Here is a 25,065-nt window from a genome sequence, read left to right as displayed (position 1 = left end):
TTTTAAATGTTCGTCTTTTTTGAAATTGGAAATTTTTCAAGCAGTTTTAAATACAGCGAGAAATAATTTAGAGAAATATTTCATTATTTAGAAAAACATATTATAAAAATATAAAATGAATAGTTCTCTTTAAGCTCATAAAACAACTATTGTGCTTGTTTCAGCATGGAAACACAAGATAAGACATAGTTTAATTTTTTTCTTCCCATAGAAATTCAAGTGATACAGATGTTTGATGCAGATGTTTTATCATAATTATATTTTAAATTTTAAATTAATACATTTTTTGAAAAAAAATGTCAGCAAATCTGAAATATTCGTATTTTATGTACCTTTTTTAAATTTGCCTTAAAGTAAAATTTAGTCTTTAATTTGTTTTTGTTTGAAAGTTAGTTTTGATTCAGTAAATGTTATGGGTGCAATGCCTGTATTTTTTGTAATTTTGTTTTTATGCTAAAACCAATACATATTTGACTAATACCTATAAGTACTTATGCAATATAAATGTATTTAATATAATTTACACAATATAAATGTGTTATCTTACTAAAAAATGAATAAAAAGAAATATAATTTGGAAATTAGAAACTTTGAAAAATTCAAATGGTAATAACGAAAATTCCTGAACACAAAAATAACTTTTGTTATTTTACTAATCATAAATATTTATTTGTGAAGCCACATTTTATTATTACCACATTTTCATTAATTATTACCACATTTTTATTAATTTAAAAGTTTTTTATTTTATAAAAATGTTTCACAGATTTGTGAATAGATTTAGTGTATATATTAAATGATAGTTTAGTTCGAAAGAATTTATGCATTTAAAAAAAATAGCGTCAAAAAAGTATTGATTCTCTTTAATCAAAACAAAGCGTAGGGTATGTTATTACAAAAAAATATTTTCATTGAATTTTTGGTTTTTATTTGCTAATGACATAAAACAAAAAATGTTATGCTCTTTTTCTTTTTTCATTAGAGAAATCTATAAATTCATCAAAATTCAAATCTCTTTTGACTAATGAGTCAAATCTCTTTTGACTAATGAAGGAAAAGAAACTTTAAACCCTTTTTTCCACATTCTTGATTTGCAAAATTGTATCTATGCATGTACTTTGCACTTACTGAATTTACTTTGAAAAAGACAACAGAAGCTAGCAGCTTTAATCAAATTAGAATTAATGAAAATCAATTTTATTTCTTTGTTAACATTATTCTTACTATTTATTATTTGTATAAACAAAATTAAATTTTTTTTGAAAAAATAGAACCATTTCGTTTTTGAAGATATTTTTCTTCTTAAGCTTGATTAATAAAGGAATTTATTTTATGAATTAGTTTCGTAATATGTTTCATAGAACAAATTTTAAAATATTCCCAAATAATTAAGTTTTTCATAAGTATTATTAACTATTAAGCATAATTTTTCATAAGTATTATTTATAAAAAACATTACTAAAAGAAAACACAAATATTTTTAATTCTAAATAGATAAAACGTCTTTGAAAAAAACGCGCTAAAAAGCAGCAGAAATTTCAAAAAAAAAGTAGCAATAAAGGAAACGAGGGAAATAAAAATAAAAGTATGACCACCAAACCGACGTCTTCAGGGGGTACCGGCCCCGGTAGCCGTAAAACAAAACCATTTCTAATTGAGGGAAAAGCTCTCCCTTCTCCCTCAATTAGAAATGGTTTTGTTTTATGGCTACCGGGGCCGGTACCCCCTGAAGACGTCGGATTCGGTGGTCATGTTTTTATTTTTATTTCCTTCGTTTCGTTTATTTATGAAAAACATATTATTATAATATATAAAATTTATTTATTTATTTTTTTAAACTTTTTTCTGGAACTTGATTAATTTAGAAGCTTATTTTATGAATGTCTTTCATCATATGTTTCATAGAAAAATTATTAAATATTCCGAAGTAATTTTATTTAAAAAAAATAACACATTAGTAATAAGCATAAAAATTTCACGCTAAATATTTATTTATTTTTTACTTTCTTCTTGAGCTTGATTAATTCAGGAATTTATTTTATGAATGTGTTTCATATTATTTTTTGCAGAAAGAATCTTAAAATATTCCTACTTATATTATTAAGAGAAAGAACATTATTATAACACACTAAAATAATTAAAAAAAAGCATAAAAAAAATATAAAAATAAAAATAAAAAATTTTGGGACTTTTTTCTGGTACATGATTAATTAAGGAACCATTTTAATGAATGTCTTTCATTATATATTTTATAGAAAGAAAATTAAAATATTCCAAAGTAATGTTATTTATAAGGCAACATATTATTATTACACATAAACAACAAGCATGAAAATTTCAAGTTTAAAAGTTATTTTTTTCTTGAATTTTAATAATTAAATAACTTTTTTATGTATGTGTTTCAAAATATTTTTTATGAAAAGAATATTAAAATATTCCGAAGTAAAGCTATTTATTAGACAACATATTATTATTACACATAAACAACCAGCATAAAAAGTTCAAGTTTAAAAATTATCTTTTACTTTTTTTCTTGAGCTTCATCAATTAAAGAACTTATGTTATGAATGTGTTTCAATATATGTTTCATAGGAAGAATATTAAAATGTTCCAAAGTAATGTTGCTTATGAGAAAATATATTATTAAAATGCATTAATGCACACAAAAATTTTACGCTTAAAAATTATTTTTCACTTTTATCTTTATTTTATTAAATTAAATTTCTAATGAAATTATTTGAATTTATATGTTTTTGATTAATTTGTAAATTATTCTAGAATATTGGTTCTTAAAACACATATTCATGATCACTTTTAATTAAATTTTTCTATAACATTTCTTATTTAGGTTTAAGCTCTTTAAATTGCACATTTCTCTGCAAGAAAGAAAGCACCTTTGGGGAATGTGCCGAAAATTGCGAATGTTACAAAGAAAGAGAATGCAATTATTTTTCAGAAAATTGTACAATGATTGTGAAACCTGATGTTTATTTCTGTAATGGAGTAAGAACAATTTTGATTACGTTTTATCGAAAGTATTGTTTAAACTCAAACAAACTTGACAATTTGTTTTTCAACAAATTTTTCTTTTAAATATTTTCTGTCAAACTTCACTTAAATATTTTCTATTTTGTCGCTTAACTAAATAACTGTTATCTCTTTCAGGAGTAGTTTGGGTAATTCCTGTTTTACTTACGCAATAAGGAAGTTTGTCCATCACAAAGTGACCTCTCACTGAGTATACAGTTTTCGAATCTACTAGTAGCGATAAAATTCAATTCGATACTTTATTTAACTAACGCAGCAAGGAAATTTGTCCAACACAAAGTGATCTCACACTGAGTATACGGTTTTCGAATCTACTAGTAACGATTAAGTTCAATTCGATACTTTATTTAACTAACGCAGTAAGGAAATTTGTCCAACAAAAAGTGACCTCTCACTGAGTATACAGTTTTCGAATCTACTAGTAGCGAACAAATTCAATTCAATACTTTATTTAACTAACGCAGTAAGGAAATTTGTCCAACACAAAGTGATCTCACACTGAGTATACGGTTTTCGAATCTACTAGTAACGATTAAGTTCAATTCGATACTTTATTTAACTAACGCAGTAAGGAAATTTGTCCAACACAAAGTGACCTCACACTGAGTATACAGTTTTCGAATCTACTAGTAACGATTAAGTTCAATTCGATACTTTATTTAACTAACGCAGTTAGGAAATTTGTCCAACACAAAGTGACCTCACACTGAGTATACGGTTTTCGAATCTACTAGTAACGATTAAGTTCAATTCGATACTTTATTTAACTAACGCAATAAGGAAATTTGTCCAACACAAAGTGATCTCACACTGAGTATGCGGTTTTCGAATCTACTAGTAACGATAAAAGTTCAATTCGATACTTTATTTAACTAACGCAGTAAGGAAATTTGTCCAACACAAAGTGACCTCACACTGAGTATACAGTTTTCGAATCTACTAGTAACGATAAAAGTTCAATTTGATACTTTATTTAACTTACGCAGTAAGGAAATTTGTCCAACACAAAGTGACCTCATACTGAGTATACAATTTTCGAATCTACAAGTAACGATAAAAGCTCAATTCGATACTTTATTTAACTAACGCAATAAAGAAATTTGCCAACATGAAGTGACCTCACACTGAGTATACAATTTTCTAATCTATTAGTAACGATAAAAGTTCAATTCGATACTTTATTTAACTAACGCAGTAAGGAAATTTGTCCAACATAAAGTGACCTCACACTGAGTATACAATTTTCGAATCTACAAGTAACGATAAAAGTTCAATTCGATACTTTATTTAACTAACGCAATAAGGAAATTTGTCCAACACAAAGTGACCTCTCACTGAGTATACAGTTTTCGAATCTACTAACAACGATAAAAGTTCAATTCGATACTTTATTTAACTAACGCAATAAGGAAATTTGTCCATCACAAAGTGACCTCACACTGAGTATGCAGTTTTTAAATCTACTAGCAACGATACGAGTTCAATTCGATACTTTATTTAACTAACGCAGTAAGGAAATTTGTCCAACATAAATTGACCTCGCAATGAGTATACACTTTCCGAGTCTGCCAGTAAAGGTTAAAGTTCAATTCAATACTTTATTTTACTTACTCAGTAAGGAAATTTGTTCGACATAGAGTAACCTCATGTTACAAAATTCCTAATAATTTTTATAAAATTCTGTTCTATACTTTATTCTAATTGCACAGTAAGTAAATTTATCCAAAATAAGTGACCTTATAGTTGAGCATACACTATTCGAGTCTACCAATACAAGTGAAAGTTCAATTCGATACTTACTAATGTATACAATAGTAAAATTTGATTTTAAAAAATTCAATCAAAAATGATCAGAGTCTTTGAAATATATATAATCTATAATAAAAGTAAGATTTGACTGCATGTGCCTGTCGTATAGCTTTAGAACTAATTATGCCATATTTTTAAAATTTTTTCATAGAATTAGCCTAAGCAGCTATTAAAAATTAAACTGTGGAATGCCCTTTTTCAATTATTGAATTATTAGCCGTATAATTTTGAAGGAAATGGTCCCTAAAGTGCCTATTTGTATATTGAGAAAAAATATTTAAAACTAAATGTATATGTGTATTCAGTATATGTATTCATGTTAATCTTCGGGTTAATTCGGTCTTTTATGGTTTTAAAAAATACATTTTATCACAGAACGGAAACCATATCCATTCTTAAAACAAATAACTAACTCCTTGCAAGAATCATATCGCAAATATGCATGATATCTTGTTCCAACTACCTCTAAATGCATCACAGACTATCTTATATTTCATTGTGATGTAAAGACTGTGAGATAAACATGATCCCAGGCATGGAAATGGATTGATTTAATCTTTTCCTCGCATTTCTTTTGATCACTACATGTCGGAAATATCACGGTCACCAGATATAGAGGGTGAAACTTCTCCCTGTCATTTTGACGTTAAAGACAAGGTAGGAGTTAAAAGACAACATCGGTGATGTTCGTTAGTTTAAAACTGTACTTAATCAAGAGCACGTTTCATTGGCTGGTTTTGCACGTTTTTAATAGCTATTTATCTTGATCTATTGTGTCAAGTAAGTCTAAGCAGAAAACAATGTTAGGTGACATCAATGAATTAGTAGATTAATGGCTTTCTGAAACCACGTAATTATTTTGTTATAGTGTTTATAGTTTCGCTTACTTTATTCTTTTAAACGTTTCTCCATACTGTAAAAAAATTCCGGATTATATTACAGTGAAAACACAAGCCCTTTGGATGCATCACAAGTAAAATTATTTTACTGTACGATACTTTTTTTACTGGAAAATATTGTGTCGTAAATTTTACAGTAATATTTATTTAGTTGAAGCGATTCAGTGATTTTACGATTATTATTACTATAAATATTTCGGATAATCTGATTTTTTGTTCCGCAACATGTTTCTGTAAAAATGGATTTTACGGTAGAAACTTCCGGTACTATAAGTGCCGTAATTTTAAGATACTTTTTACCGCAATCTGATACGGAATTTTTTACAATGTGTAAATTTAATAATGTAAGGTTAGTTTTAAGTGAAATAAAAAATTAAGTTTACACTAGCGTATATTATCCCAAGTCATTATCTAATATAAACTAGTAATAAACTAATAAAACAATGGATAATGGTAGTAAGAGTCATGATAGAAAAGTGGTTAAATCACTGAGTTGTCATTGTTTAAAACTGGTGTTCTATCCCCAATGGTGTCTTGAAGCGCGCCCATTTTAAGATAAATGGGTACCTGTTAGCCTGTGCAGTAAAGGCGCCTTGCAAACGACTTGTAAAGACGATCTGTATTACCGCCATTGCATCCTGAACAGTTAATGCTATTCTTTACACAGCTGAGCAGGTGGAATCCTAACCTCCATGAACTTATTAACCATATTATTGTCTATTGTGTATGTGCTTTTTGGTAATAGTAATGTAGAAAATGTATAAATGTGTTCCGGTGTATATTTTGATTAAGAATCAAAGTTTAGAGAAAAAATAAAGTTTTAATAGCACATTCTGTATATAATGCATATTTTGTAAATATAAGCGTTTTGATATTAAGAGTATTAACGTAAATGTTTTTAATATTATGTTGCTTTATGTATGGTTACGAACAGAAGATACAATAATTGAAACCAAAAAACTGCAGGTGTCACCATACCAACGATATTGCTAAACTGTTAATGTTTCTAAGCAAAATTAGTTTACTCAAATTACAACTGATTGAAAATTTATAACTGTTTGAAACGATCTAGTTTTGTCTAATATAACATGTATGTTTTTTACATCTTTTTCAGACTTGTAAGGAATTGCCTCAATGCAAGATATTTATGCTGAAGTTAAAATATGCAACTTATAATATTTCAAATAGATTTGGTAAGATGTTATAAGAGTGAAGATGGATTTTAAATTCATACTCTCTAAATTGTGGACATTTATCAAAAATTTAAATATGTAACTCTTTTATTCTTATTAGCCACTGAAATATTTTTAATGGATAAAATAAGATAGAATAGAACAAGCTATACTCGTGATAACAAAAGAGTGCAATAATGAGAAATAATATGGATGTTGAATTCGTCTAAAATAAATGATGTTTTCAGAGCATTATAGTAATCAGGCATATTCTCAAATTGTTGAAAGAAAATTCAGGCAAAAGACATAAATTTTTATTATCACAAAAAGATGAAGTAACATGCTGAGTAGTTATTTCCTCAAATTTCCAGAAATTTATAAACTAAAGAGAGTTGCTCAAATCGTTCATTTTCTAAATCAAACCAACTTTGATTTCTAAAGAAGCATTGTACACAGAGCACTCTTGCGAATAAATTAAAAAGTTTTTTGACGTGAAAATCCATTAAGATGACACAAATGCTGCGTACTTGCGTAAAATGTTTGTTTTGTATTCATTCGTTATAAAAGTTTTTAATGTAACTTTCGACAACTTGACTAAGGATATAACGGAACTAAAGTAATGTACAGATTATCGAAGTTAAAGTTTTCTTTGATGAATCTCGTAGCATTCTGGAGTATGATGGAAGCGTACATGTCAGACGCTACAGAGCGAACAACTGCTGCCACAGTGTATCTTCCAGTGGTATGAAATTTAAGGCAACCTTCTTATAACTTGATTCTTTAATAAGGAATATTATGTGAAAGTTAAACACTATCTCGTAAATCTTTCAGCAAGGTCATAATTATTTAGAATAGTTAAAGATATCTGCCTTCAACTAGCAATTAATTTACTCTTAATTTCATTTTAAATCTCTGAAAGGAAATTTTATGAAAAATGAAATTGATTACATTGAATTTCCCAAAACAGTCTGTTGTTGTTGATGGAGTAGACATATTTTCTGCTCTTATGATTCGAGATACGTATGAGGTTATTCATTCAAGTAATTAAAAAAAACACCACACGTAATTGTTCTAATATTGATAAGATAGAAATATTTACGTTTCATAGATATAGGGATGTATATGAGAGAACTTATTTAAATAATTAAAAAGAAACCCGAATGTTTGTTATAACATTGATAAGGTAGAAATATTTGTTACTTTTGCTCATATAATTGCTTAAATAAGTCCCCTCATATGTAGCCCTGTACATATGAGGGTACATATTTAAGTAATTAAAAAGCACCACGGATGTTTGTGGTAACATTGATAGGGTAGAAATATTTACTTCTAGTATGAGATAAGTTACACATGGTGATACTTACTCAAGAATTAAACACAACTAACACTATAATTGTGATTCATAAGCTTAGACAACTTTTCCTGATTATCTTCACAAAATCATTTTTAATCGTTTTTACAAAATTGTTTTTTGAAAAATAATAAGGCTAATTTTGCTCATTTTAGGTTTGATACTTTAAATTAATTCATTATCGATTGTACATTGTAAACTCAACACCTATTAATCTGTGCTGTTTTTTTAATTGAATATCATGATGGAGTCCTTTCAGATGACGATTGTTAATAGTAAAAACTTTAAACTCATTTGTACATAAAAACCACACTTTTAGAATAACTACACCCTCAGAAAAATTGGTACTACTTTGAAAACTTATATTGTATATTGTCTTGAACAATAATATCATCGACATTTTCTGCAAACTTGTTAAAAGGTAAATTAAAATTACCATCTTTCAGGTTGAACCAAAGCATCATGTAATCAAGTTTAAAATGGCTTAAGTTGTGCAATAATATGTGCAATAATAATTAACTTACTATATTAATAAGGTTGCAACCTGCTCGTTGAGTGATATTATAGTTTGTCTTGTAATAATATTCCTTACATTGTACTATTAAATTTAATAAACTACCTTAAAATGACGTTAAAGGGAAAATTAGTATCGTATTTTGAACCTTAAAAAGAACAACAACTTAGTTACATATTAAGTTTGTAATAAATCTGAACTATATTTTGATACAACACATTCCATGGTTTCTAACTACATTTCTTACAGTGCATAGACTTAAAAATGAAGAAAAATCTAGCTTATGAAGAAGCTTAATACTTTTTTTACGAATTAATATCTAAAAATATTAGTCGTTAATGCTAATATATGTTTTTATTTATTTAGGACTTAATGATCCAGAGCTATCAAATTTCTACATATTGATAGTTCCACTAGTATGTGCTTCTATCGGTATATTTTCTGCAATTGTTTTAAAATTTAGAAGAAGGAAAAAAAGAAAAAAAGACATAACTGTTGCAAGGTACTCCATTTTCTTTTAGTAGTAGCAATGTTTGCATAAAAAAATTCCGTTACATTGCTTTAATTTTTTAATTTCAGATATTTTGCTCCGAATGAGATTTATTTCATGAATAAACAACCTAATCCTAAAGGTAAGAAAACTATTGACATCATGAACAATGAAATAAAACTGCGCTAAAGTGATAATTTTTAATTAATGAATGACCAATCTTACACGAGAGTGTTATTTTTATAAAGTAATGTTTTAATAATTTGTAAAGTTTTCTTTCATGTAAAATTTTCCTTCACTTTTTCTTTCAACGTTGTGCTTTTTCTCAATTTCCTTCCTATATGAAAAAGGTATTTGTCAAAGTTTTTGATTTATTTTAAAAAAATGACAAATAAATAAATAAAAATGCAAAAGAAAGGGACTATAATAAAAAGTAAAAGTAAACAATAAATATGTACGCTTTTAGCATATTAATCTAAGTACACAAACAATTCAATTTTTTAAATATCTTTTTACTTTATAGAGTAAACAGGCGATAAGAATAATCCCGAGAATTCGAAGGGGAAAGATGCACTTGTCAATGGAAAACTTCCTTACCTTCAAAAATTAACGCTGAAAAATTACTTGTTTTGAGCGTTTAAATGTACATGTGCAATGAAAAGTCGGATATTTTCTGAATAAAATTTAAAAGAAAAGAATTATATTCTTACTATGCATTATTATTAATAGACTTTATAACCCTTGTACATAAATTAAAATTAAGATATTAAAAAAAATACAGACATAGTCTCAAAATCTTATGCCAATGAAACTTTTTTTTTAGTCATTACTCATAAAAAAATGTAATGTTTGATATTTTTTTTAGTAAAAATACAGTGAAAATGTTTCGTGCAATTTTATTGATTGTTATTACAAAATATTATGTTTAAAAGTATTTTTCATTCGGAACTAGACTTAAATTATGTTCCAGTTTAAGAGGTAAAAAATAATATTTCTGACAATTTTTATTATTTATTCTGAATAAAATTAGTTTAGTGAAACTTTCGAAAACGAAATTGGTAAATATATATTTGTAGACAAGGCGAATTCGAAATGTTTTTTTAAAAAATTTTTTTCTTTTAGATATTTGCTAACTTTTAATTTTATTTTTCTTCACTTTGTACATGTATAACTTGAGTTTTTTTGAAAAAAATATTTTTGAAAGATTTTTGTACTCCTAAAAATATAAAAACAAAGTTCAATTATTATTATTAGGAGTATATCTGAACGAGAGATTATTAACTGTATATCTCTTAAGTATCTAGAATAATACTTAAAGTAAAATTTATCTGAATTATTTTGATGGTCCAACCTACCCAGATGTTTAGGCGAATAGCAGACTCCATATTCTGGATTTCACAAAAGATTACAGTAATTTCTCGTCTTATCATATGAACTTAAATAGCTGCAAGTTGTTATTAAATTAAAGATCCCATATTGCAAAATAGTTGCAATCTCTCGTTTTATTCCTAAAAAAACTAATTTTAGAAGATAAACTAATTTTAGAATATAAACTAATTTCAGAAGGTAAAGTAGAGCTCAAAAATTTACTTAGCTTTACTTACTTTAGAGCTACAAAATTTACTTACACATAAGTTAAATACAAAATCGAAGTTATATTAGGGATCAAAAATTAATATTTAGGTGAGAAAAAGCAAAAATGGTGTGAAATTCAGAAAAACAACTATGAAGAAGTTGAATTTAAACACATCGAAACCTGTTTGATTGCTGGAGGAAATTAAGAAGGCGTGCGAGGCAATTGACGTATAGCTTCACATCACGCCTTTGTCAGTGGTGTTTTATCAAATTTTGATAAAAATTTTTGCTTTTTCTCCCCTGAAATATTAATTAAAGACACTTAATACGTGGAGAAGTTTGGCTTCCTTTCTGAAAAAAATTTTAAATAGAAGAGAATTATTAAGAAATATTTTAAATATAGATGATTTCCGAACCAATTAACGCAATTCTTTAATATTTTGTATATTAAACGACACTAATTTGTAATTTTTCTTTGCAGATTATTCCAAAACATCAAAATATATTCGTCGTCAAATTTCGCTGTATGAAAATGTCGAAAACTCTAAAACAATTTGCAATACATATATTTAAAGAGACATGTGAATTTTGAAAAACATAATTAAGGTATGCAAATCGAGATGTTTATTTTTATATATATTTTAAACTTGATATATTAGTATGACTATAGTTTACTCCACAATAATAAGTATTTTATTACTTAAATCAATATGTTTATTTTTGTGTATTTAAAATTTAAGAGTTATTAACTTTTTTATTTTTGAATGGTTTACTCGATGATTTTTGCTGCAATAAAAATGCAAGTAATTTAAATTTCACGACTGGGTAAAAATGATTAATTTTGGAAGCGGTATCTGATTTTATTTATGGTCAACATCTGAACTCTGTAGAATAAGCTTCTAATATCTGTCTTAATTTATGCATTACGGTTGTTAAAAATGATTTATTTCAGTCTCTGAATTAAGTCTGGGTAATTATATGCAATACTATGTTTAAAACGCATTTTCCGAGTAACATTTCCTCCCCGAAATGCTCACACATTGCATAAAAAGATTAATGTAAATTCTTTCAAACTTGGCAAACACTTTTAATTATTTAAGCGAACTAAAAGCTATGATCTAACAGAGCATTAACTAATTTAATGAATTATATTATATCATTTAGTTTAAACTTATGTATATGTGATGTAATTTTGGAATTTTTGAAGTTCTTAATTCCAAAGATAGGTAATTATACTTTATACTACTAAAAATATTTTGAAACACATGTATTATTAATTGTTATTGAGCTGATTGATTAAAATGTAATTTTTGAATTCACATTACAAAGCTGTATTAAATTTGTTAAAATTTAATTTATTATTGTTATTAAAGGATTCATTAAAAAAAAATAATAATCGGTTGCGTACAGTACCAAAAAAGAACAGATCACCCTTATTACTTTTTAAAGGATGGTCAGATTTTTATTTTGTAAAGTGTTTTGGCAAAATCTCAAATAAATCTTTTAGAAAATGTATTACAATTAAATATAACTATGACGAAATATGTTTATTTTGACCAACAAAACACACTTTTCTGAACGAGCTTACTTTTTTTTATATCAAATTCATATTTCTTACCTACGAGATAGGGGGGAAAGTTGGAAAAGGTGGTTTTTATAGTGGCCATGCAGGTAAGATGTCTGTCTTCCAGACTGAAAATGACGGAAAATCTGGAACGGTGGTCCTCATGATCATTTTGAATCCATCTATTTCATCAGTTTCGGGATCTCTGTCAACGCGAGCTGCGATAATGCAGCAGATAAACCAGCAGATTTGATTGATGGTCTGTAGATTATTTAAGGTTAAATGTATTTTTTATAATGCTCCAATTGTACTAATTACGTTATTTCAGGTAAACTTCTAAGAAAAAATATTTTGATACTTCAAGATTATTGTAAAATGTTTGAAGAGAAGAGGAGTGAAGTGAACTGGAAGAAAAGTTCAATTGTCGTATTGAAAGTATTTTATGTATTTTTAAAAAATAAAAATGTAAGTAAATAAAGTTTTTTTACCTTTCTTTGCGCCATTTAAACATGAACACACTCAATTAAGAAAATTATGTTGTACAGTCAAACCCCACTATAGTGAACCATCAAAGGACCGAAATTTCGGTTCACTAAACGGGTGCTCACTATATCTGTTCCGCAGGCAATTTAACTAATAGTTCCCAGACTCCTCCCTTTTATTACACATTATTTAAATAAATGACTGAAAAATATTAAGTAGTAGCAAAAAATGTGTTATTTTTCATTACTCTTCGTCTTGCATACAAGAAAAAATTAGTAATCTCTAGCTGATGAGCAATCCTCAACATCAGATATGGAAACACTTCCCGACTTTCAGACAATTTTTCCTGAATTTCTGTTATTCCGTTTTTTAAACATGTCTAACTTGCCATTCGAGCACATAAACATAGTCTCATAAAATCACTTAGCAAATTCATCGACATTTGTCTATATACTGGAAGATTGCGGCTTCTCTGAACTGAGAGCAAAAAGGAGTTGAAATGAGGGCCTGATCAACACATATTAGTGTCCAACCTTTTGACCAATAAGGAATAATTACTCATTCCATCTGACAGAAATCTGCCTGGGTTGGAAACATCTGCTTGGTTCTTTTAGGGATGGGAAAGTGAGATCAAAGTAGTAAACAAGAAAAAATGCTTATCACTACATTCCCCCCTATAGAAGGTTCTAAAAATCGATATATGTATTTATTTTGAAGTAGAAATTTCAAAATTATTACACAAAAAAAATCAGTCGAAGACAAAAAAAAGTTCATTATATCCAACTTCCTCACTTTTTTGGTTCACTATATCCACAAAAAATAACACTATGCGTGTATAGCAAGGCACGGGACCAAACATTTTGTTCACTATATCCGGGAGTTCACTATACACCGTGTTCACTATAGCGGGGTTTGACTGTAGTTACTATGAAGATTTTTCATTTGTTTGGTAAAAGTTATAACTTTTAAAGTATTCGGAGCGATGAAAAAGTTTTCGTTTGATGACTGAAAAGTGCAGATATAATATGCTGTCAAAGTTGCTGTTAACATTTTAAACTATAATACCCTGAAATTAAGATTAAAAAATATGATAATGAGTTTGAATATTAACTTCAAATTTTTTCCTCCATTCATCTTTTCTTTATTTGCCAGCAAATATTAACTTTTACAAAAAAAAACTTTATAATGAATTTTGATAAATGAATTTTCCTAGAAGAACTGTAATGAATGCGTTTTTATTACAAACACATTGAAACCTTTATAGTTTTGAAAAATTTCCCACCTATGGCAGATGATATTAATAGAAGTCTGTGTACATTGCTTCAGAAAAAAATAATAGTTAGATTTTTAATAATTCCCAAAAACATGGCTTTTAATTGTTGGTAATTAAGAAGTTCCTTGTGAATGAATTTTAATTTTTTTAACTAAGTTTTTACCAAAATATGTTGTTTATAGCTATTTAAATAAATAAATAAATTTAAGTGCTAATTTAAGTATAAAAACATAATGTACCTAGACATTAAATTTTTATTTTGTTACCAAACATTTACGCGAAAAATACGCTTCAATAATGTTTGCTCAGTTATTGAAATATTAAATTACGTTCTTGAGTTAATTAAATGCAAAGTAAAATAAGAGACAAATATCTGAAAATATTTTATGCCCGCAACAATTTAAAAAAAAACAATAAAACAAAAACTGGTGCACAAGGAACATTTTTGAAGTTCAATTCCGTTACGAAAGGAATAATTTTGTCAACGAGAACTACGTATTGATGTATGGGCTTTTTACAAATTCGTTATCTTACAACTCGATAAAGAAAACTCCAATTTAAACATGGTTTGTTGCATATTATTAAATGCGAATCTATATTATATAAAACGCTAATACGTATGTATCAATAAAACCGATGATATTTCTTTTCTCGCGTTGGCAACAGTTTTCATTTTTAATTGATAGGCTTCGGCGCGCAAGAGCACGTAGTGAGCATCATATGGCTAATCTATATTATATAAAACGCTAATAAGTTTTAATTGATAGGCTTCGGTGCGCAAAAGCACGTAGCATATCATATGTCTAATCGGGTGAATTCTCAATGAATTATCAAAAAAATTCTCACAAAATTATCTTCATCGAAGCCGATGCTTTACATCCGGCGTTCAGTACTATTTCATATTGTTTTACAACACATGGTCTTAGCCCTCTGGTGGGAAAGACTTTAAAACAAAACTTACAAAAGTTACTTTTCTCAACAAGTGAAATTTAGAATAGTGTGATTAAGAGAAATATGTGAACTGTTTGCAATTTCAAATTAATATTGAAATGCACAGGTTTAGAATTTTCTACAGTTAAAGTTTTCTGAACTTCAGTGTTCAAAAACGTATACAAAAGCTAGACGTTAAGAACGTATACAATGCACGAGCAAAGCGAGCATCGGATTGCGAAGCAATCCGAAATGAACTGCGAAGGCAGTTCCGGGGGTTGGCGAGCGGCAGCGAGCAGGGGGCGAAGCCGCCTAGTTTCTTTAATATTTCAATAACCAAATAATGGATTTTTTAAGGATTTTTCTCATTTATGGGTTATAGGTGCAATGTTGCCCAGTTCGCTAACATTCAAGAGCAACACCACATTCTAGCTTACACAGGTCATTCGTTACCGATTGTAAAGAGATTTTGCAACGTTTGCGATTGTAAAGAGATTTTGGTTATGGTTTTTTTAAACTTTGAAGTTAAAGCTATTTAAGCTTTACATTGTATACGTGGAAGTTTCCTCAAAAATAATAGTGTTGCTAAATTGTAGAGAATATGGTTAGCGTTACGGTTAACGTTAGACAAACTCTGTGTAAAATCTATCTAATATCTCAAACAATAATTATAACGAAGCATATCAATAACGATAATATCACAATCATTATTGACGAATAAAGCTTAAAGTTGTATATATATATATATATATTTGGTAAAAGTGTAAATTGTNACACATATATATATATATATATATTATTGTTAAAATTGCTGTAATTAAAATACTATGCGGGGTGGAAAAATATCTATACTAAAACGTTTTTTCATATTTCTAAAAGAATACTAAGAGAATTATTTTAAGATTTTAGAAGTTTTTAAATCATGTGATTTCTCAAACATATCAATAAAGTTTAAAGAATTTATAATTATTGAATTCATCATTGCCAGAAACTTTCTAAATTTTCAAGGTATTGAAATCGGACTTTCTTCATAAGTTATAAAATACTATTAAAAACAAAATTATGAAAAAAATTTAACTGTCTTCTGTGCAAACGCAGTAGGAAAATATTATTACTTTAAATACTCATGTCTTGCGCAATTTTTAAAAAATGTTTTTTTTAAAATGATATTTTTATTATTAATTTAAATAAATCTATTTTATATAAAATTTATTAAATATTTCAGCAGTTAAAGTAAGAAAACTTATTTCAAAACAAATATATTATTTTCATAAAAATGTTTATATAGTTTGTAAATGTGTAAAATTATTTTTATATATATGTTTTTTATAAAAATGTCCATATTTTCATGAATATTTAAGCTGCACGAAATTACGCAATTTCGTGCAGTTATTTCGTATGACAATCAATTGGCATGACTTACCAGTTTATCACTGTATATTTTGGTGTAGGGTGTTGAAAAAACATTATTTTCGTATGTAATTCATTGCCAGTAACTCAAAGTGAAAATCATTATGTTTGAGATGTGTTATTGGCGCCAAATGCAGATGCCGGTAGATGCTCCCTATATTATTTATTATTAAAATACATTATTTATAACTCTTTATTGTTAAAAATTCGTTTAAACTAAATTTAAAATAGTACAAAATACCTACAATAATAGGAGAAGCAATAATTACAGTCTGGGCATTTCTCTCCATTTAAAAAAAAATTATAAGCACCACACACAGTCGTTGTTTTGGGTGTTCTACTTAATATTACATTTAGACAAAACGATAAGACTTTGAAACTCGAAATTACGAAGGTGTTTAGAAATATGGATGGAATGACATGTTACTTCTCTGTACCTATACAGAGAAATTGCATTTGTGCGTCTGATTTCGTAATTTGAAATATTGTCTGCACTAGTCATTTAGCAAATTTGAGGTCACCCCTTCGAACTAAGAGTGACTCCTAGAACGGTAATGTCCGTAGATTAAAAGTTATTCAGGGAGGTTCGTTTTTTTCTTCATCCTGTGCTCTGTATACAACGAAAGCGATTGAATAAAAAAAAAATGATTTGATTATTGGTTCGTGAATTATCAGGTGTTAAATTTGTAGTAAAAAATATCATATCGACTGCTCTTTTAACGACTGGAATTCCACTACTGAGTTAAAACAGTGCTGATAGGATAATTTCCATTAATAATAATTAACGCAAGTTTGTTTTCGAAATACGATTTTTTTAAAAAGTTATAGCTATTTTAATTTCTTTTTTCGCAAACACATTTTGTCACTTTTTTCTTTAAATAATGATAATTTATTGTCTGATGTAGAAATTTTCTTTTGTATTTCTCTAGATTTTTACTTTATAAGTTCGTGCTGACCTTACTGTCAAAAGTAGAAAAATAATGAGAAAGTAAAAAAAAAAAAAAAAAATTATCCTCAAACAGAATAAGAATTGCAGAAAAAGAATAAGAATCTAAGCATTTCTATAGAATTTTTTTGAAATATGAAAGATTCAAGATAAAAATAAAAAACGGTTTTTAACTGATATTCAATATAAAGTTATTATTTTTTTAGTGTAAACAAGTAAGATTTTTTCTCATTTATTACTTTTTATTCTGAATGTATTTCTAAGTTTAAATATTTTTTTCAAGTAAAGTTGTTTATTTTTAAAATCCAAATAATTGTTCATTCTGATGAATAACTATATTGACCGAATGTCATTACCTAAAATTATAATGAATACATATTTTTTAAATACAATGATCTTCTTTTTGGAAAAGTATATTCCTTAAAAATAAGACAAGGCAATCGTATTGGTTAGTGAGCATTGCGAATAAGGAGGAAAGCTTCTTAGTGAGTACAAAACTTTCTTAAGTGAACCAAAGTGTTTGCTTTTAAACTCATATTTGACTGAGCGAAATCAAAGAAACAACTTTATTACTATTTTTTTTATCTTGAAAGAAAAGTGATGAAATAAATTTTAGAACTTAGTTAATTAGTTAATTAATTAATTATTTAATTAGTTAAATAATTAGTTCGGCATTGAACCATAGTAGTACTTCATTTTCGTCGCTGTAGAACTACACAATGGGCTACTGGCGGCTTGGGAAACATCCATGAGAATGCATAAAAATTTTGATCCTATTTCATCATCTTTCGATGGCTCCCCCACTTTGGTAGTCCGATGACCTGAGCGCAAAGTCGAGCACTTTACGGTAAATACCGATTCCACATGCCCTCGGTTCCTTCGCAGACTGATCAAAGTGGTCATCCGCGCACGCACTGATTGCTGCTAGTGATGCTTGACTTTGGTGATCTACAGGAATTGTGTCCTAACGATCAGTCCACCAAGAGACAAGTATTGCGGGTAACTTAAATCGTTTTTCGAAAATTTGTTAAGTTTTTAAATTGAATCATATTTTTGTTCAGGCTATTAGTGTTTAATCAAGTTCAAAAAGTATAAAATCGCGCTTTTAAGAAGCACCATAGTAAGTTTTTGATAATTCTTGCATTAAACGTAGAATTGTGAAACAAAGTTTCTTTGTATGAAAACTACATAACAAGCTAATTACCTTTCATCTTATTTCAATCTGATAAAATATTTTTGTGAAACACAGTAATTTGAAACAAATATCAAATTTATTCTGTTCCTTAAAATTATTTTGAATAAAGAATGCTTTTAGATTAAAAAAAAACAACTATAAATTACCCAATAAATTCTTTTCTCTTTAAAATATGAAACCTGAAACTATGTAAACACATTTTGAAGATTCTTTGGGCATAGCTTTTTTTTTAAAAAAAATTCTAAGAATTCCTTTAAAACTAAAGCTTTTATTTTATTTTAAAAACGATCCGGAAATTCTTTTGTCTCGTTTTAACCTTTTTTCCTTCTCCCCTTTCCTCTGCCACTAAAGCGAAGTTATGATACCTTATTTTTTATTTAATCTAGAAATACTATTCTGATTTGTCACAAGTTTTGCATAACACTCTATTGTACGTCTATATATAACTATAAACCTATTCTTTCACGAGCAATTCATTTAGTATATTGTATTTAAAGATATTTTTTGTTAAAAAGAAATGCTGGTTAAAATATTTTTCTTGGGTAAGTACTTTGAAAAATGCATTAATATTTTATTATTTCGATATGCTTTCATTTAAAAATTTATAGGTCTCAATTATTGGAGTTACATACACTTAAAGTATTTATGGACTTATTTGATCTTGATTTGATATTATATTATATTCTTACTATTTTTGTTATATAAATTCTAGTTTTACTAAGTTTTGTATCCACTAAATTTTACTTTAAAATTTTTTTTTCTGTTTAACTTGTACACTTGACGATTATTATCTTATATTTACTTAACAATTCTGCCATCTTTTTACATGTTCTTTTAATATTAAATTATTATCTTTTCATATTTTTAAAAATACTATCAAGTTTTTCATTTATTTAAGTTATTATTTTCCTTTTTGCATTATTAAGTTATTATTTTATTTTATGCATTGGTTTTATGATTTGAAAGTTCATATCATAGTTTCTGAAAGTTTAGATTCATTTTATTTTTAGATTTCCTTAACTTAATATTCATATTTTAATATAAGTAAGTATATAAGCAAATTTTAAAATTTTATGAAAATGTGATTTTTTGAGCAAATTGTATGATGTACATTTAAAAAGATTTATTAACTTATATTTACTTTACACTTATATCTGCTGTAGTATTTGATTCTTAATTTATCTTGTTTTTTTCCCTTCGAAACTTTTTTGTTTTAATCTTAATATACTTTTAAAACTTTTATCTTTACTGATATTTTAAATTTTACATAAAACTAGATTTGTTGTTTAAGTTAGAGAAATCTTACAATTTGAACGATATTTTTCATATGTTTCTAATAATTTAATTGATTTTCAATTTGGATTTATTTTAGTCAACATTTTTTTAATAAATAACATGCTGATATTTAAAACTTTACAAAAACTAAATTCTTATTTGAAGTAAATATATTTAAAATGTTTGTTATTTTATGTTTACTTAAAAATTTAGATGTGCTGTTATATTTAATTCTTACTGTAGTTTGCCTTTTTCCTTCAATAATATTTTTTATTTCCACACACTTTTAACTTAATTTTCATTTCAAGTTTTTTTTTAAAAAAAAGTCAGATATACGAGGAATATTTTAAGATATGTGTGTTAGCAAGACAGCACTTCATCAGGGGACACACTGCCTGCCAACACACAGATGCCTTTCTGTTGTCAGTGGTAATAACAAAAATTGACAGATCCCCGAGGCCCCATAATGGATAAACAAATAATGGATAAAAAAATTAAATTATATAAAAGATCTCTATTAAATAATAGCATATAAGTAACTAGCGGGTTTGAATCCAGCTATTACCTCAGAAGTTTCATGGAAATGTACTTCTCTATCTCGTGCTATCTTATTTCATCAATTAATTGAGTATATATGTTAGTGCAAAGTATGAAACGCCGGCATTATATATAATCCCTAGGCATTATACATAATGTCTGACGTTTTTAGGCAAAGTATGAAATGTGAGAAATATTACATGCTTTCCTTAGGCATTGTATACAATGCCTAGGCATTCTATATAATGCCGGATACTATTTAGGCAGAGTATGAAATAAACGTCCTGATGAGGTTATTATGTAAATGATGCGCATGTTACTGTGAATGACCGAAATCGGTGGTTTTTGACTTTCACCGGTGAATGTTGGCAATCACATAGTCGCTTTGGTGAATGTCCGAAATATTTATTACATCCGATTTGATATTAATTTATTCGTGGATATAATTACATTTATTCAATATTTTAATACATACTGACGATAGATTAGGAGAAACATCAGTGTTTGGAGTATCGGGCAAATATATACCGGGCAATGGCACTTGTCCGTAAAAAACATCAGTGTAGGGTATACCGGGCAAATGTATACTGGGCAATGGCAAATGACCTTAAAAAAACATCAGTGTAGGGTATACCGGGCAAATGTATACCGGGCAGTGGCACTTAACTAGACCTAGTATGACTAGACCTTTGGTAAATGTCCAAAATATATACTAGGTCTAGTTAAGTGCCATTGCCCGGAATACATTTGTGTTGTTGTTATAATTGGTGTTGTTCTGGCGTATACCAAATACTCTAATACAGGTACAAAATATCATATGAGTATATTAGGTACCGAATATAGCTTCCTTCGTATTATACAGGTCCTTTATAAGAATTTCAGTTGGACTCATTATAACGACTTATAAGATAGGGTTTGGGATGAACACACAAGTCTGCATACGCATGTGTATGTGTATAACAATAAATAGAGCAATGTGTAACAATAATAAGTCAAGGTTTGTGGTGGAATTCGAATCCGCTACTAACACACTACCGTTTTAGGATGTTCAGAGAGTCTGATACGTAACAGTTAAGCTATTTATTCAGTTCAACTTAGTTCAAGCATTTATATAATTACGAATTCACCGTTTTTATAGTTCTCAGGGTTGATACAGGTTGGTTTATAGCCACCGTAAAATGAATCACAAGAGTTTTATGTGAAATCAAGAAATCCAAATAGTTTCTATTCTTTATATAACTCTCGTAAAGGAACGAAGAATTAAAATAAAATAAAATTGAATTTATGAGTTGTATGAAAAAAGGCATTTTATGGTAAAATATGAACCATACATTGTCTTTGAAAATGAGTTTAATAAAATTATATTCTTCAAGTGGTTTGCGAAAATTAAATTCTTTATAGTAGTCAAATTTATTTTGTAGAAGTGATGTGTGAAATATCAGTATAGTTGATACATCAGTTTTTGAGAAATCATATCCACCACCGTTTTTGTTTTTGTTTTACAACTGGGATTAAACCTTAAGATGTATCATACATTATCTCGATTATTTATTTTTTAATCTGAGGTGCGTCCGGCAGTGGACTTATCGTAAAGACACGGTTCCCAGTAGAACACCGAAGGCAAGCATCACTGGCTGAGCTTAACGTGTGGGGATGGAGACCATTTTGATCAGCCTGCGTAGGTACCGAGTGTGCGCTATCGGCCCTTGTTAAGCTGCTACGGAAAAATTTCTATTTTTACCGAAAAGTTAGTTTAAAATTTTATTTCCAAGCTCAGAAATTTTAGCCTTAGTTAAAAGAAATATCTGTGTTTTTCTCTTTATCTTAAAAAACTGTAAGCTTCACCGCCGTTTTGGGTGTTTAACTTTATACTAAATTTCGTTTTCCTGCCCAAGAACTGTGACTTAGAAACATGAAATTACAATAGTGTCTAGAAAAAGTACAGGGAGTACGATGATGTAAAAAATCTGTGACATTCATTAGTAAGGTTGAGAATTATTAAATATTTAACTCGAAATATTAGCAAAAAATACCTTTCGGGTCTGTCTGGAGGTCGCAAAAAGGCAAATACAAAATTGAAATTTTATATTCTAAATAGGCCATTTTTTCATGAACTTAACACAAGGTTTCTATTAAATTCTAATTTATTGAAAAGTTATTGAAATTTTAAGATCTCTGTTTGAGAATTTTTCTCACTTATTTTGCTTTTCATTACATGTTGTTTTGCTTTGCAAAAAAAGTTAAGATTTAAAATGTTTAATTAATGAAGCTGAATTAAAAAAATATACAGAAGAAAATATACAAGCAGCAAAATTAAAAGAAAAAATTGGATTCGGTTATTGGCTCAAGAATTATCAACTCTTAAATCTGTAAAAAATAATGTATCAGCCATTTTTTTTACCCACCCTATTTTTTACGACAAAATTGGAATTTAGCATGCTTAAATGATCATTTCCATTTAGGCACAAAATTCCAATCCAAAATTCCAATTTATTTTGAAGTTATTGCAATTTTAAGTGCGCTTATGGCGAATATTTTTTTAAACTTTAAATAATGTTTATTTATCGGTTTATAAAGAAAAAAAAATTATAAGCATTCATTTTATAAGCTTATGCTAGAGTTGATGCCTTGACTTGATGAATTTACAAGAAAATAAGAATAAATTTAGTAAAAAAAAGAATGAACGAATTGGTGTTGTCAAGTATAAATATCAACAGTTACATCGAAATTTTTAGTAACTTAAAAGCTGTTTCCAATTTTCCAATCTACATTGCTTCATGAAATAAGGGTCTCGTTATACACCGAAGAGCCATTACATTATGACCGCTCTCTACCTATAACAATGGGCTCGCCAAGGTTTTCATGGTTTCTCGCCCAGAAACAATGCTTTCATGGGGCACATAAGGACCCATAATCCTGATAGAACAATCCCTGATGTCTGTTAGCTACTTGAACATAGTTGCAAACCAGGTTCACCCATTCATGGCAACAGTTTTTCCTGCGGGGGATGGTGTTTACCAACAGGATAATGGACCGTGTCATAAGGGTCGAATCGTCATGGATTGGTTCGAGGAGCATCCCAGTGACTTCCAAGTCATGTCTTGGCCCCCAAATTCACCTAACCTTAATCCAATAGAGCATTTGTGGTCCTACTTGGAAAATCAAATTCGTGCTGCCATGCTACGCCCTCTCAAAGTGAGGGAATTGCAGGACCAGTTGGTCAGCACTTGGTACCAGATACCTCAGACTACCTATCAGCACCTTGTGGAATCAATGCGACGGCGGATGCTAGCAGTTTTGAGGGCCAAAGGTGGTCCTACATGTTATTAGCAGGGTGGTCATAATGTAATGGCTCTTCGGTGTATATAATTTCACAAGCAAAAATTAAATCTCATATATTACTTCCTATTTTGTCGCACATTTTGCATTACTAAGTTTAGAAATATTTCTATTTTAAAATATATAAGATATTGTGCGTATAAGTAATTATATTAATTAGGTATTTTATAAACAATGTTATCTTTTTCATTGACTTTTATGGAGAAAAAACAATAATGAATGAGAAGTCATGCCAGGAGGGGGGTGGGGCACAGCAAACAAGAGATGGTTTCATCTAGTGTTTTGAGTAGAAACGTGCATGTATTTTTCAGGTAAGCTTGTGTCTGTAAGTATTTTAAGTATGAAGAAAATAATAACAGCTTTAATTTTTGCTTCAGAACTATGGGAGTGAACTGAGAACAAATGAAACACTCAGATTTATATTAAAATGTACATTACATTCTGCATTTTAGCATTTTCCGTGGGTAACATGTTAGTTTATAACACTGAAGCTGAAACCGTAAGCGCCAATGAATGCATGAGATTAGTGAGGTAAGTCCAGAAAATTACATTATTTTTAAATAAAATAAAATTTTTTTTTAGTTGAAAGCATTTATTTTTAAAACCTATTTGCATTTTAAAAATATTATACACTTATTGAATCATGACAACCTGCCTGATGAGCTAATTATTTGTAATATGACGCGCATAGTTAGTCAGATATCTGAAAGAGTACTAAATTATATTGATAATTGAATTGAAAGTGGAGTTTAACTGCATAGTTCCAATGCTGCATAAAATTAAAAGAATTTCGCCTCGAGAGCTAACTACGAAATTACGTTTAGGATATGCATTAAACAATTGTGAATAAAAATTAAAGTTAATAAAATCAAACAATTGGCGTATATATTACTATTGATAAGCTGGACAAACAGTTCTTTTTTATTATAATTTCAAATAATGAAGTTATTCCAGTTTGTATCTAGTTTTAGATTATGATTAACACTAAGGTCAATAAAACTACTTTAAAAGGAAAGTAGTAAAAAGAAACCATTTGTTTGCAAAATCAGTTATTAAAAAACCATATTAAAGATGACAATAAATGTAAGAGAAAAGTATGCAATCACCTGTTTCTGTGAACATGAAGTATCGCAAGGAAATGGGGAGTTTGAAAGAAATGGATGATTCCAAATCTTAGGTTTTATCTCGATAGTTTCTTTAAAAAGTAGTTATAAAATATTAGAAAAATATGTATATCTACAGAAAACAATTTTAC

General features: G+C 28.1%; 2 protein-coding genes across 2 annotated transcripts in view; both read left to right on the top strand.

Moving 5' to 3' along the window:
* LOC107453788 (multiple epidermal growth factor-like domains protein 10) overlaps positions 1-12,896 on the top strand; it is a 45,230-nt gene extending 32,334 nt beyond the window's left edge. The window contains exons 16-21 of the mRNA XM_071183773.1: positions 2,849-3,003; positions 6,871-6,949; positions 9,160-9,295; positions 9,373-9,425; positions 11,340-11,464; positions 12,751-12,896. Coding sequence (XP_071039874.1) covers positions 2,849-3,003; positions 6,871-6,949; positions 9,160-9,295; positions 9,373-9,425; positions 11,340-11,431 — 515 coding nt within the window. The 3' untranslated portion in view covers positions 11,432-11,464; positions 12,751-12,896. The remainder of the gene's footprint in view (positions 1-2,848; positions 3,004-6,870; positions 6,950-9,159; positions 9,296-9,372; positions 9,426-11,339; positions 11,465-12,750) is intronic.
* Positions 12,897-24,192: 11,296 nt separating this feature from the next.
* Positions 24,193-25,065, top strand: part of LOC107453786 (multiple epidermal growth factor-like domains protein 11) — a 52,286-nt gene continuing 51,413 nt past the window's right edge. The window contains exon 1 of the mRNA XM_016070735.3: positions 24,193-24,341. Within this exon, the coding sequence (XP_015926221.3) occupies positions 24,238-24,341 (104 nt within the window). The 5' untranslated portion in view covers positions 24,193-24,237. The remainder of the gene's footprint in view (positions 24,342-25,065) is intronic.

Source organism: Parasteatoda tepidariorum, chromosome 7, assembly GCF_043381705.1.
Source record: "Parasteatoda tepidariorum isolate YZ-2023 chromosome 7, CAS_Ptep_4.0, whole genome shotgun sequence".
In the NCBI taxonomy this organism is placed as follows: Eukaryota; Metazoa; Arthropoda; class Arachnida; order Araneae; family Theridiidae; genus Parasteatoda; species Parasteatoda tepidariorum.
The sequence above is the reverse complement of the archived record's forward strand: the minus strand, read 5'-3'. Positions and strand labels throughout refer to the sequence as shown.